The following is a 15,536-nucleotide window of genomic DNA, read 5'->3' as shown; positions in this document are numbered from 1 at the left end:
GCAAATACAATTTAATAGTGTACTGCAATGTAATGAAGAAGGAGAATAGAAAATCGGGAATCTAATGTCACTGAGTAAATTGCTTTGGGTTCAATATATACGAACGAACAATGTCTGAAAGTCAAAATAATCCAGGTACAGTAAACAAAAAGTGAGAATATGAGGAATCCAGCTCAGGTAACACCTACAGTAACACATGACTTAGACTCACGCAGCATTACTGTGATATCACTAAAAGAAATACTAATAAACACTGTTCGCTATAACTGTCACTACTTGAATAGTTTTTCTTTCTCTGCCTCAAATGTTGTGAGAGATTCATGTAAACTCAGTGAAACAGAAATTAAGTGGATTACAGCACTTTTACTTCCTGTGGGTTGTCTTACCTGTTGGAGCCCTCTGGGGAAATTCTCTGCCCAGTGGAGTCCACCTGTTCTCCAGCCACCCAGGCCTGCTTTGGCCTCCATGACGGTGGTGGTGGTGGTGGTGGTGGGAGTGTGTGCTGGGAGGGTTCAGGAAAGGCCTCCAGAGGCTGAAATACATGAATCAGTGTCAGCAAGAATTTACAGTTTCTGTCACTTTATGTGAGTTTTTATAGCTTGCTTTATAAAAAAAAAACAAAAAAAAACAGCCAAGCTTTAGATTATCTTAAAAAAGTGGTTAATTTACTGGAGTGGTCTTTACATTCAGATTTTAGTTTTCAACTCTGGAAACGTTACATCTGCCTGAGTAAAAATTGAATCTTCATTTGAGATGTGCTCAGAAATCTGTGAGGCTGAAGCTCTTAGTGGAAAGTTTAAGCTCTCTCTAGACAACATAGAGTCCTCAGTATACCCTTGGGAAAATGAAATATAATGTATATAATAATGTCCAGTTTCATTTAACTCAAGTGCATGTTTTCATTCGAGGTATTTGGCTGACACAAAGCAAGTTTTCACACCCGAGGAATGCTCATATGTAAGTCAAACTAACAGCTTAATTACTCTCCAGATCCCATTTTTTCTTTGTCCAAACGCTAAATTGTTCATCCCCGCCTTTGATGTGTACCTCAGTGTCAACATATTGAAGCCAGCCACGACAGCAGCTGCACCGCATCAGCTGGCCGAAAGCGGCTACCATGATGTACAGCGCTGAGCATGCTCCAAAGAAAAGATCCACCAAGAGGTAAATGAAAGGGGGGAAAAAACAGGACCACAGTCGGCCAGTGTGAAAAATGACATCTGCTGGTGCTGAGCAACCTTCAGCCCTCCAGGAAATAATCTTGTTTTTCAAGAGAATAAATTTAAAGATCAATCAGGGGGAGAGTGAGACAAATCCTGGAGGGGGCAATAAGCAAGATGAGAGAGGGGCAGGGCAAGGAAATAAGTCTTCCTTTGACATCACACAGGGGCTGGTAAATCCCGAAATCCCCAAATTCACTGGCCACTTTCCGTATAACACCAGCACACCAGGTTTTAAGAGTATTAGAGAATGTGGCGGGACAGTTGCTTCACCTTCAGAGAGAGTGGCTCCTCTGAGACAGAGTGACATCTGGAAGGTGAGTCTTCACACAGCGGCAATGTCCAGTGTCTCTCTAGTGCTGCCTTTGTGAAAATAAAAAGGTTTTTTTTTTTTTTTTTACATACATATACATATATTACTTTTAATATATTTTATACTATATTTTATATGAATACTGTATAATATACAAGAGTGAAGGGAGTTCTTCAGAGTCAACAACAGGTTAGAGTGATAGCTCATAAAGATTTGTGGATGTGCGTGGTGTGTGTATATGGGTGTCTTCTGTCTTGTAAGTGTCCACTTGTGCATACGTAAGTGTGTAAGTATATGCACAGGTGTTTGCACATGTGTCTGTGTATGCATCTTTGCAGATTTGCACGTGTGCAGGTTTGTGTGTGTGTGTGTGTGTGTGTTGAGAGAGGTGTTCAGTGAGCACTTGTATGTATTTGTGCATCTTTTTTTATGGGCCTCTGTGCAGGTTTGTGTGTCTGATGGGGCAAGGGGGGGGGGGGGGGGGGGGGGGTCAGGGTTGGGGAATTACTGAACCATGAAAGTGACTAACACATGAACTTGTGTGCATACCTCATCAAGGACAAATTCATCCACGTCTACCTCCTCAAAGGTTTCGTCCTCTCCGCTGTCGGTGCATGTGACAGCAGCGAGAGCAGATGCGAGCCTCCTCCTCAGAGCGAAGCCCCTCCAGAACGCCTGGAGGTACCCAAAGAAAGAAATAGAAGAAACCTCTCCATGAATCACGGGGCAAACGTAAATATTGTGTGTTATCCCATTAGAGAGATAAAACATGTTAACCCCTCTTTTAATTGCTGAGCGTTCTGCTGTCTGAACTCTGCGTGACTCCGGGCTGCTCCGAGACAAATGGAGCTCCAGTGTGCCTCTAAATCCTCCAATTCCCAATGGGCTTTTTTTTGGGGGGGGGGGGGCACACTTTACTTCAAGTTGAGCCGAGCAGGAATCCTAGAACTCTTACTACCACACTTTGAAACTGATTGATCACTCTGTACAACCCCAACATGCATACACACTAATCTACTACGCCACCAGCCCCCCACCCCACCTTCTACCTCTGAGGGCCCTGAAGGACTCATCAAACACTCTTTGTGTTGAGAAGGGATTTGGGTTTAAGTGTTGAGTAGCATGTTTTTTAGAACAGCATCCTACACCTATACAGAGGATTAGCCAAATAAGCCTCCACGGCACGTATGAGGCCTGAAGACGGATGTTTAAGGGTGAAAATGACACATTTTCAGATGTCCACTGTGTGAGAGTGATATTAGCCTGTGTGTGCCTGGTGTTATAATTTACACATAGATAATAACAGTCTTCTATCTATTCTGAATGGCAGTTAGGCTTTAAAATATTGATTCATTGCAGATCTCATTTGACTTTTAATGCATATGTACATAACAGACATAACTGACCTGATGAGTGAATTGAATTAACTCAATTAATACATCATTGTTACCAATAAATCAAATTCAGATACCACAATAATGTTCGTTGGAACTTTGTTCCCAGCACTGAACCAATCGGCAAAAGTGTCAGTAGGGAGTTTTTACCCTCGAAGCAGCATAACTTTGTCCTTTCTAAATCAGTGGTTCTCAAACTTTTTCACATTAAAGACCCACGTTTAATAAGATTTTGTCCCAGATTTTTGTTTCTAGATGCGTTATTACAAAAAGTGTTTGAAACCCATGACTAAAATAGTCATACATTCTGTCATTGTGTTTCTTATGGATGGAAATGTAGTGAAAATAAATTATTCTGGGGACCTCTCGGAACCCCCTTTGAGAACCACTGTTCTAAATGTCTGGATTGGCAGCTAGTGTTGTAGTAACGGGCGTATTGCCACAACAGAGAACTCAATTTAAGTTACCGGTGTACGCACAGTAAGAAAAGCAAGTGACGCAGTTGAATTTCGGCCCCGTAATTTAGAGTATGACTCAACTCATTGGATTTAACCTTGTTATTTAGACTAATTATAATAATCTTTATTGTCCACAGATGTGGAAATTTCCCTTTGGTTTCGCAGGCTGGTTAAAACACATCATTGGAACTTAAACAATAAATGCAATAATGAATTAACATGATTCCAGTGTGAATGATGCTTACGAGTTTAACACAGTTTTTGTATTTGGTATAAAGGACTTTCTGTAAATGTTTTTGGTTGCTATTGTAGCTCTAAAGCATCTTCCTGAGGGCAGTTTTGTGAATTCAAAAACATGCAAATATTTGACAGAATTCCAACAGTTTTACCTGGATGATTGTTGCTGCACAATCGTTAATATAGGAAGGTCCCGACTCTGGCGCTCCTCCGCCACCTCCTCTTCCCCCTCCCTTCTCAGCTGTGAGGGGGCTGCTGATGTTCCCACATTTTTGTCTGTATTCCCTCCACCACTGCTGAATCACAACTGCTGCTGTGCTGCTCCAGAAAGGACACACACACACACACACACACACACACACAAAGTGAAGGATATATACATGATGTCATAGCACCTTCATCTTTCAAAACATGAATTTATTCCTGAGCTGACATCTGGAGAGCAGGACCCTGGAGAGTTTAAGCCTGTCCAGAGCCACCCTTCATATCAAAGATCTATCGTCCTCCCAAAGATAGCGCAGTGTTAATGATGAAGCTGCGTGTTAGAATGAATAAGATGTTCAACATCTTCTGCCGTAAATCAAATAGAGGAGGCTCCAATGATGACAAATGCTCCGCCAGCAGAAACTAATAAAATGCAGAGCTGCTATAAAAAGTATTATATAAAAAAAGAGGGTGTTTGCTCTCAGTCAGCTGTGTCCAGTTGTGTACAATATAACAGTTTGGAGGCTTTCATTACATCAGCTGATCTCATTGGTTTGTTTTCAACAGGATAATGTTGAAAACTACTGACTCAGAAAATTTGGTGAATTACTTTCTTGGGTCCAGGTCTTGATGGTTGGACACATGTGCCATTTCCAGATGGGAGGAGTGAAGGCCCGTCTTTAAAACTGTTGTAACAGTATCTAATGTGTCACACCAGTTCTTGATATTGTTCTTGCTTGGAGTAACTGCTGGAACTTTTCCAGTGGGCTCCGTGTGTGAGTGCTCAGAAAGCTTTTCAGCACTGGTACTGTCCACGTCCAGTGTTTTCTCAGGTGTTGTTCGGCCTGCAGACACAGTGGTGTCGCCATATTCATGGGCGAATCTCTGGTCCACAGCCAGCTTCAGAGTCTCAGCGAAGTGTCGGCAGGAGCTTTTCACAGCATCCAGGTGAGGTGAGGCGTTACTGTGAACAGAAACCCACAAAAACGCACTGTTTTAGGCGTGGGTGCTCACTTTTTAGGATATATGCATGACCCACACACAGAAAATTACAATTACATCCTATCTTAGCTCCAGTCTCCATGAATCACAGTCACGCCTAGTACCTGGAATAACTGTATGTAGTGGCTAATGTGGACTGGACAGGCCCTCCTTTATGCAGTCAACGAACCTGTTAGTGATGACTGCATGCCAATTCCAGGTTTAGCCACAAATATATTTTGAAAGCAGCTGTTTTCCAATTCAAAAGCTTTCATTTAAACGTAAGAATTGGTTTGATTGTTTTTTATTTGATATTGAACGGATGTATGTAGGAAAAAGTTAGAGAAAGAAAACTGTAGCTGCAATCAATCAAACATCTGACACTATATCAATATCTTTGCTTACTAAAATCTAAGTCAAAGTTTTGTTGTGTTATGATATTAAATCATTCAAACAAACAGAATGCAAGCAGTTGTAACTCAAAAGGTCTGCACTTCATATCAGGCTCAGTAATTTAATTTAAGACAAACTGTTATGAAATGGTATGTATGCAGTATCCTGCAACACTGAAAAATCTAACTCTAAATTAATGGAATATCAGATTTTTCTGACATTTAGTTCTTACTCTTGACCGGTTCATCAGAGGTGAGGTGGGTGCACTGTGTGTGTGTGTGTGTGTGTGTGTGTGTGTGTGATATGTGCCTCCCTGCTCTGTGTGTGCCCTAATACCATATAATGTCTCTTTCATTGAGGGGATAAACTGACTACAAAGCCACCTCAATGGAAACTTAATGAATCTATTAGCAATGCTTGGCTCTGCTCCCCCCGTCACCCTCCCTGTGCTCCACCCTGAGGGGCCAGAGATGCTTCAGTACCCAGCCAGTCTGGAAGGCCTGTAGCCTTAGGTAGTACAGCCTCTTCTTCTCTACAAAGACCAACTCTTCACTCTCAGTGGGACAAGAAAGAGAGGAGTCGGGAGGTTCAAAAGGACTGTGACACAAACGACCCCTCCTCCCTGTACCTGCTGGTTCACTGCAGGGTCACCATGAACATGTAAAGCACTGGTATAAGAGAGCGGGACAACATTTTAAAAACGTTAAACCTGCAGTATAACATGTTCATGATGGGGAAAATAATAATCACAGCGTACATATTGATTATTACTAGCCCATGTCTGTCTGTAAACTTGTTTGTAGATAGCAAAATCTGCATTGGTTACTTGTTTTTTTCGATTATTTCAATGTACGTATTGGCATATGAGTAATGTTTTTATACAAACTTGACAAAAAGGGAAGAGCCCAGTATCCATAGGAAGTAAATTCTTATTGAATAATGTGCAGCCTCCAAACTATGTGAAACGTCAGTGTTCAGTGGCAAAGCCAGAAGTACAGTTCCCTTTAATAAGCAAAGTGGAAAGTAAGAGTGGGGAGGTTGAGGTGATGGATGGGTGTGTAGCGCATCCCACATTCATGTGAACCACAAGTGATTCTCTAACTGCAAATACCTTTATTCCTGGATCCAAACCATGGAAACTTGAAGTGTCTGTTATGTATTTTATGTGCACATTTATTGCAGTGTCTTGTTGAATATTAATTATGAAGCCAATTACTTTAAGACAACATTGAAGATTGATTTCATTTTACTACATTAATCCCCAGCTTGTCTCTCTATGAGAAGAAGAAGAGTAAAGGAAGCTTTGGAAGATTTTCTTCCACAAAAAGTTACTTTTCTATGGATTTCTCTATCGTACATGATCACTGGAGGGCACAGAAACATTTGTTTTATGCATCTGCTCTGTTTGAGACACTTGTTTTCCAACTACGTGCTTGTTTAGAGGGAAAGAGATTTTAATTAAAGTTAAGTCATATTTGTGAAATAGGCACTTTGTGAAGAACATAGTATTCACACAAAGTTGTGAAACCGTTCCCCTGATAAACCCCATGGTTTCCCACCGTACAGTCAGCAGCGGACTGGCGTGTGGCACTCCTCTCACCTCCCCTAAACCTCAGTTTGACATGAGGTCAGGCCAGGGGTTAAATGGCTGTGTTGGTCCTTGCAAAGCCCCCAGAATGGCTCATTGTCCAGAGGCCAGGGGGGTAGAGGGCACACAGTGAGGGGTGAAGCGAAAGGAGCGCAACGCTAACCCCCCAAGCCATAGGAGTCCTCGGTGTGACCCGTACCCGTAGCCGCCGCCACGTTTCATCTTTTGTGCTGTGTAATTTGGAAGGGTCATGTAGATAAGCAGAAAGTTGACCACTGTTTTAAGTGTTGGTGGTCCGTCTTCCAAGGGACCGTCAATGTGTGCCGAGGCCAGTGACATCGAAGGACTTGTGAAAATAGATGGACGTTGTCTTTAGGCTCACTACGCCCTACGTATCAGACATAACAAGGGGATAGCTCACATTCCTGACTGCTTGATGTCTGTCTGTCTGTCTAAAAGACTGATCAGCGCTTGATTAAAGAAGAGTAATACAACCTCTTATAAATAAACTTATTTTTGTTGAGGAAAACAAAAGATATTTTAAGGTAATTTGGTGTGAAATTAATAATTATTTGACACAGAGGAGTTAGAGAGTTAGAGACCATGCCATCTATGAAAACAGTATATGGGAGAGTCACTTCTTCTTCAACACCTTGAAGCTACAGTTTGATCAAATAAATCTGAGTTAAGTACCCCCCCCCTTCCCTACCAAGTCAATTAAACACTTCACTTTACCAACGCAGATCATGTAAGTGTGTTATCACATAAAGTTAATCCCTGGTGTCAATATTACAGAAGATAATCTGATGAAAAGTATGTTATCTGAGGTAAAAATAAGAACCATCAATCATATTCTTTTTCCTTCATGGATCCATGACAGCGCTATAAAGAATAACAGTACATTTTGGGACATTACACCCACTTTCACTGACCACTGATGAGGCCTGTGCTCCTCCACACAAAACTGACTGACAGTACATCTACACCAGCAGTCAGTACTTTCTTTCTCTTACCTGAGCTCCCTGCTGTGCTGCTGCTGTAAATCACGACTCTGCTTTAGCTGAGCCTGACAAAACGTTAGGAAGTCGCCCGAGGCCGAGCTGACCTGTGGAACAGCAGGAGCTGACATAAAGGCGTCTGTCTCCTGGCCATCAACGGCTCTCAGGCCAGCCGCTGCTCTCTGCAGAGTGGCTCTGAAAAGGAGAGCAAATCGGATTAAACATCCAATTAAATGTCAAGCTTTGATAGCCTTTATTTTTCATTTTCTACAATATCAACAAAATGTCTCAGAATACAAGTAGCCTACTTAAATAGACAATAATTTCCAGCCTTATGACCTTAATTCCTTTTGAAACAACAGATTTGTTTTTACCAATAGATTAAATACCATGACATCAGCTGTCATATTGATTGTAATACTAAACAATACCACTGCATTTATTTTAAAATGTATGCAAAAAGACTGACACGTTGACATTTCAGCTTTTCTATCGCTCTATATAACAGAACAGCACTTTGAATCCACTCTCCACCATTGCAGTGAATACAAACAACCCAGAGTCCCACAGTTTGTATAAACAACAGTATATTTAAAGACTGGGGCCTTTCATAGCGATATGAATGTGACCCAGAAAATAGACTGAGATTTCAGATGCAGTGGAGAAGTTTTTCCAAAATGAGGCTGAAGTCAGAAGGAGTTTGTGTCAAGGCTACAGAATAAGACATGAAGCTTCTGCCCTCAGGCTTGTGCCACGGGGCGTCAGCATGATTTGACTTTTACTTTCTGGTCAATAGGCCTCACAAATCAATACAGAGGTTTCAAACTTGGGGTGAATAGATTTCAGTCTTTTTTTTTTTGTTATGTCTCATATTTCAAGATGATCATTTAATCACAGATACATCTATTCAGCTGTTGGATAATGATCACCCTCTTAGGTAAAAAAGTTGCTCTAATACAGAAGAGTTAGAGCTGCAGCTCTGTTTATCTTGACAGGTAGAGTTTGATAAAACAGTTTTGAATCCCTCAGAGGACACTCATCGTACATGCTGTTCTCTATGCTGAGTGTTTAGTACATTTTGTCTTCCGGACTAACTACACTAATCTATTTACAGTGAATTTGTTGAGCTTCATCCTCTAGTATAAATCATGCACACTGTGATCTGGCATTAAAATCGAAATCCATTTTGAGACAATGAGCGTAATCTTTAACTTTATTATATCTAAAAGTGTAGTTACACAGCCACTTTGGATAAAAACCCCTACCAAATGGAGGTACTATTAGTCTTCAAACTGGAGGGGAGCCCTGAAAGGCAATGAGTCTGGGGGAGAGGTAACCACTGCCTGAGGCTAAGGATGTACAAGCAGAGGAATCCCAACTATCTGCCAGAGAAACCGACTCTGAGCATCCACCAGCAGAGCACAGGTCAAATGTGGTCTGTGTTCAGTGGGAAAATGTGGAGCTGGAAACTCTACAGGACACTAGGGAACAGCAACAATAAAATCCATAAAAATACAAGCCCTCAGGCTATGAAGTCGATTTTTTAAAAACATTTATGAACAACTGGGTTTCTCAAAATTGATTCCCAGAGCACCACATGCTCTTAAACCGTGCTACCATGTCACCAGAGGAGGATAAAACATGTGTCGAGGGCAAGCTTTTCGTTTCACCAGCACATAATGTGTGTTTCTGTGAGTATTTCATGTTGTATGTCTCAAGCTGATTCACCAATCTATGGCTATAATAGACTTTTAAGGGTAGATCTCTTTAGATTATTTAAAAACAAAGCTCCATCTTACAGTACATCAGCTGTCCCCTACACTCTACGTACCATAACCACTGATTGTACGACTAATAAAGATGGAGCAGAGGGCAAAGTATTAAATCCGGCTAAAAGAATAAATAAACAAAGATGATGGCAGAGTATTCCTGGTGCTTCAGGTACTTTATCTATATATCTATACTTTATTCTGATTCATGTTTTGGTTGTGAACCCCTTTCTTCAGACCCTTGTCGAGGATTTAAAAGTTCATACTAGAACTAGAGATAGCATGCTTGGTTTTCCCCACCACAGTGCCACCCTGAGTCAAAGTCGCGACCACAGCGGACGGGATCTGTGCACTGTCAAGAGGGTTACGGTTTTGATGTGGCCCACTTGGTCTCTCTGACACAGATCGGGATTAGATTCCAACCCTTCGGGCATGTTGTCTGGCTGGCTGTCTTCAAATGAAGCTCCAAACTCAAACGGGACCTTTTGATTGTTTCATGAGCTCAGCGAGCTGCGGATTGTAATTCAATTCAGGAGTGAACGCCACTTAGACACTGCACTTGGGATAATGCAGAGTAGGCCTATGTACTAAATAATTAGATGCCATGTGTTGTTGATGTTTACAATGGATGATTCTTATTAAAGAATTGGGGGGGGGATGGTTTCTTTGAAGCATAAAGCTTCTTGTTTTCTTGTTGGAATATTGGAAATTGTGTATTTGTCAAGTCTGGTGCAAGTCAGTATTTTTCAAACTAAGCTAGGAGCGTCACAATTTAGATGCTATGAATCTCTCTCTCACACCTCACAGCTATATCTACATTGACTTCAACCTCAATCTTTCCTAAATTGATATAAATTTCATCCTCCTTTCTGGGGGAAACACTGTTCTTGGCTCACATTCCTTCATCCTCCTCCTCTTCCTCCTCCTCCTCCTCTAGCCCATACGTATGAGCACAGGTCCGTATTTCATTTAGTGAAGACTTCCTCCAAAACACAGGCTCTTAAAGTGGCCCTGATTAATCAAGGCCCAGTGTTTTCTTCTTCCACATCTCCCGGATCAGGGGGGGCTGCCTACAGGGAGTGAAATTCTTAGCGCTTGCCTTTTGGTGCTTTAATTTAGCCGGTGTTATCACTGGCTCGGGATGAAAGGGCCAGGGCATGAGAGTGGAAATACAGAGGGTTAATTCCACTGCTGGCACTGGAGGTTAAGTAAAGTTCAATGAAATATTAAGGTAATGTTTCGCTAAAGGCTTAAGATGGAAAAAAATGAAGACAAGTGACTTGTGTTTTTTTTTTTTTTTTTTTTTTTTTTTTTTTAAGAAAATAAACAACTAAAAAGGGAAAATTACAAATAAAAAAACATACATTTTTGTTCATGCCATCACTAGTATGGCACCAAATAGTCAGTGCTACATGAAGCAGTAATGTTTTACACGTGCAACTGACGTGCAACTTTCGTCCATTTTGATGTTGCTGATTTAATGGTTCAAATGCTGTTAGATAAACATCCCATAAAATAATTTTCTAAAACTGCAACATTAAGGGCTTTTTGGAGGGGCAAGCAAAGTATAGTTTTTCATATTTTGTATATTTTTCCGTTACTACATGGGTGTGAGTAACTCTGAGGAGCCAAACCTGCAACAGCTGAGATCATTGCTTATGACAGGCTGACAAAAGCACGAAGAATATAAGTGATCAGCGCATATTTTTCATATAAGTCACTGCAACTGTCTTAACATGGGAAAAGTATTCAGGCGCTGTAAGTGAATGACCAAATTGACACTGAAAGGATAATTGATTTTTCTGTTGTATCAATATTTTGGGAATTACGAGCACTTAGCATGACGTACGCGCGCACACAGATGTCGGTGGCACGTCGCAGTAATCTAATAGCAGATGCGGATCACAGTGCTAATCCTGGGAAGTGGAGAGGAAGGCCTATGTTCTGCTGGAATGTTTAGACTACCTGAGCCAATAGACCGAATTTGTGATAGAGAAATACTGGATTTTCACTGGTATGTTACTTTGAACATCCATCACAGCGACTGATATTTCAGAGCAAAGGAAGCTGAAACTGAAACTTTTTTTTTTTTTCCTCCAAAAGAATTTCCAGAAAGAACCACGGAAATTTCTAATTATGCTATCTTGATAAGAAACTAGAGTGGCAGGTACTACAGAGGCGAACATGCTAAAGTGAGAGGTGAACAGCCTTCCAGAAAATTACTGGTGCATTCAAATCAGCTTACGACAGTACTGCCTGATGCGTCCTGAAAGCAGAGGCATACAGAGGAGATAACTAAATATTTAGTTCCTGGAAAACAGTAGCCTTGTCTGATTTGCTCCAACTCCTACGTCCAGACTTCACCTTACCTCCAGCCACTCTCCTTCTGAAAAGGATTTCCGGTGAGGTGGACCTCTCGCAGGAACTGACATCCCTCCAGACTCTCACACACATTCTGCAGTTCTGAGAGAGAGGCAGAAAAACAACTATGCCATGTCAATGCCAATATTATTCACCCTGTTCCTCACTTTCACCAGTGTCCCAGCTGATTATGCAGAGCCACATCAACGATGATGAAATAAATAGAGACGTGTTGAAGAGACTTATGAATCTTATTTCCGTGGAGTCATATACTGACAGCATAGAGGCAATATAAATGCAGCAGCGTAATATAAAATGATGGAACCAGAAGTGTTTATGCCTAAAGGTTTGGTGCACCTACATTTATAGCTTTCGTAACTTAAGTGAAATCAATCTGTGGCTGAGTGGGAGTAAGAGACTTGACAGGGAGAAGGTCTGTGAGCATGTAGATGGAAGGAAATCAGTACTGAAAACGTCTGAATCTTCTTAATGCGAGTGTCTGATAATAATAATAATCTTTATTTATTGAGCAATTTTAAAATCCTAAATTTCAAAGTGCTTCACACAAAGAAGCAAATTAAAATCTTTAAAAAAAAATAAATAATTGGAAGAAGTTAAGTCAGCAAAAAAGATAATGAATTGAATTTGTCCACATTACAGTACATACACAGTAGAAGTTGGTATACCTTTATGATGAGGAAATGAGATTTATATAATCAGTTTAATCAAGACAACATGTTACCTGACATGCAGTTGAATCGAAGATCCAGATTTGCGAGGGACACAAAATCAGACATGGAGTGCAGGTGGGTAATTCTAGGAGAGAAAGACACACAGTGTAACCCTTTCGAAAGCTGCACTTCATGTTGATGTTAAACACAGAAAACATTTGGAAATGATGTGACAATGTTTTTTAAGCTGATAATGTTGCATGAGTCACCAAAAAATTTATTGAGTTTTAATTTAGATATCAAATTACTGGAGAAAAACAGAAAAGCCAAAAGTTGCAGTGTGTGTTACTTTCTCCTTTGTAGGAATGGTGGAAAAAATACCTGTTCTGAGCCACTGAGAGCTGGTGCATGAGAGGAAGCCAGCAGACGGCGAGGCCCTGCAGTGAGGAGATGCTGTTGTCGTCTAGATGCAGCTCTCTGAGGAGGATGTGGTTGTTAAGAGTCGGGGGCTGATGGACAAACAGGGTGAAGTTGTGAGAAAACACTGGCTACAATGAGGGGTTAGACTAACTTTACGTTTCTGCTGCTGCTGGTCCAAAAGCAACTGATCCGTCACTGTCAGCTGTTTTAGTCCTGCTGTGTTTACAGTCATCAGCCACAAGTGAAGCTCATCAAGGACCAGATGGTGCCTTTGGAAATACTGAGGATGTGAACATTTCCATATTTGCTTTAGTTTTTTGGGGTTTTTTTGTATGTAAATTTTTCTTTTCTTGACTTTACCTTATCGAACAATTACTACAGAGTCAATCTCCCAAAAAAGAGAAAGATAACCTTCAGTAATTGGTCTTTTCTCCGACTGATGCTTAAAGACCATTCTCATAGAGGATATCGTGACCTGACCACACAGGTGTAAATAACAGCATCATCTTTCAGGTGTCACTGACACACCTTTTATAGGCTGGGTCCCTTTTTGAATTTTAGATTTTATTTTTCTCACAGGTGAGGAGAAGGTTGAATATCATCCAGAAGAGGCCATGATATTAAATTGTGGCGTCACAGGACAATCACATGCAACATATATTGCCAAACAGCGGCCTGTAGTTTTGACAGGATAATTATTTCAAATATGATCTGTTCAAAGTGATAACATGATCCCCTAAACTGGCTTCCACTCGTGAGTTGATGATTTGAATAAATCAGTTCATATGTGTTTATAACACTTTAATTTTGAAGTTTTGACACCCCATGCTAGATGTCTAATTTACATGGTTTTTATCATTCTGACCAGCCTCACACACCCACCCCTGCCTGGAATTAGATTTCAGGTTTGTGGTTATAAAACAAAAACAGGGAATGTTACGTTGTATTTTTGTATTTTGATATTTTACCAAAAAAAAGGAAATAACTGTTACGTGCAGAAATCAAAAGATGGAAAAGAAAATTAAACAAATAGTTTGTTTTTTTTTAATTTGTGTTTTTTTTTTCTTGTTTTTCCATGGGAAATCCCTACATCCCTCCGTACAAATTATTTACATTCTCACAAGATGAAAACAGAATGATGTGAGCTTAATTCAATAAAACCGTTTGAGTCCCTCACCTCCCTCAAACATCCAAATCACTTTCTGTACAGGTCTCACAGAGCTGCAACAATGAACAGTGACATCAGATCCAGTGCTTTCACTGATCAGCTGTTGCTGTTTTTACCTCAGTGAGGCTGTTGGCTCTTAGGTCCAGAGTCTGGAGCAGAGCACTGTTCTCCAGACCCTCCACACTTGCCAGGTGGTTGTGTGAACAGTCCAGGTGAATGAGGGTGTAAACATCCCTCAGCCCTTTGGTGCTGATCAGCTGGTTGTGATCCACCGACAACCTCTGCAGTCTCTTCATAGACTCCAGGCCCGCTAGGGACGAAACAAAAAAGAGAAGCCACTTTACTCACAGTAAAATTTTATAGTAGCCGAATGTGCAAGTCAATGTGTTTAACCTTTTGCCTGGCCAATATCTATTTATGACTTGAGCCCCACAGCTCAGGGCCCAGGGTGAGTTTAGTAAATAAATCACATTTCAATACAGACTGCAGTGAATGAAAGGAAAAGAGATGAAAAGAAGATGGAGGCTGCCCTCTTGTGGAGTGTCGCAGACATGCCGGGGGTTCAGGCTTGTTACGGCCTCATCTCAAGCTGCTACTGTACATGCACATTCCAAGGACAATAACCAAACTACAAAGATTTGGAGACCTCAAATGCCAAACATTATAATCACAACAATCTGTCTATGCATCTTTTACAACTTTCAAATCTGGATCTTCACCAATGCGGGTGATGGAGTTGTGTGACAGGTCCAGAAGGTCCAAATTTTCAGCGCCACTTAAACCGTGGATGGACGTCAAATCGTTGTGGCCGAGTCGAAGAACTCTTAAACTGGTCATGTTTTCACAGTCCACAAAAGAGATGTCATTTTCCTGCCAGAGAACAAATTAAGAATTTTTTTTTTTTTTAAACATGAAAAATGGCAGCAGTAACTCATATACACTGACTGAACATTCACCTGTAGATCGATGTAGCAGAGCTGTGGTAACTGCTTGATGCCTTCCAGGGATTTGAGGCCACAGCGTCTGAGGGTGAGGGACTGAAGGTGGGTACACTGAGCGAGAGTGGACAAACCGCAGCCGGGCAAGTCCTCCAGAGTCACTGTGGTCACCTGAGAGAGAGGCAGAGGCTGCTTCAGGTTACAGAGCATTTAATGAATTTGAGAAGTTACATTGGCAAAGTGATACGTCATTATTATATTAAATATCAAATATGGACAAGCTAGAAATTAGTTACTGCTCAAACAAAATATTCTCTTTAATATACCTAGGTAAAACTAATATAAATATGCCACAGTTTTATTATCCCTGCAAATACATCATCAATTTGTTTATTCAACATTGTTTCTACTAGGGCTTGAAAA

At 40.9% G+C, this 15,536-nt stretch overlaps 1 protein-coding gene across 1 annotated transcript in view; it reads right to left on the bottom strand.

The window, feature by feature from the left end:
* lrriq1 (leucine-rich repeats and IQ motif containing 1) overlaps nt 1–15,536 on the bottom strand; it is a 37,259-nt gene that overhangs the window by 16,415 nt on the left and 5,308 nt on the right. Inside the window, 12 exon segments of the mRNA XM_087180173.1 lie at nt 387–532; nt 1,494–1,583; nt 2,083–2,208; nt 3,775–3,940; nt 4,437–4,790; nt 7,802–7,981; nt 11,925–12,018; nt 12,659–12,732; nt 12,969–13,096; nt 14,292–14,485; nt 14,895–15,045; nt 15,132–15,284. Coding sequence (XP_087036299.1) covers nt 387–532; nt 1,494–1,583; nt 2,083–2,208; nt 3,775–3,940; nt 4,437–4,790; nt 7,802–7,981; nt 11,925–12,018; nt 12,659–12,732; nt 12,969–13,096; nt 14,292–14,485; nt 14,895–15,045; nt 15,132–15,284 — 1,856 coding nt within the window.

Source organism: Seriola lalandi, unplaced genomic scaffold (assembly GCF_002814215.2).
Source record: "Seriola lalandi dorsalis isolate HSWRI2012SDOR001 ecotype SW California unplaced genomic scaffold, Sedor1 jcf7180002054894, whole genome shotgun sequence".
NCBI classification, from domain to species: domain Eukaryota; kingdom Metazoa; phylum Chordata; class Actinopteri; order Carangiformes; family Carangidae; genus Seriola; species Seriola lalandi.
The sequence above is the reverse complement of the archived record's forward strand: the minus strand, read 5'-3'. Positions and strand labels throughout refer to the sequence as shown.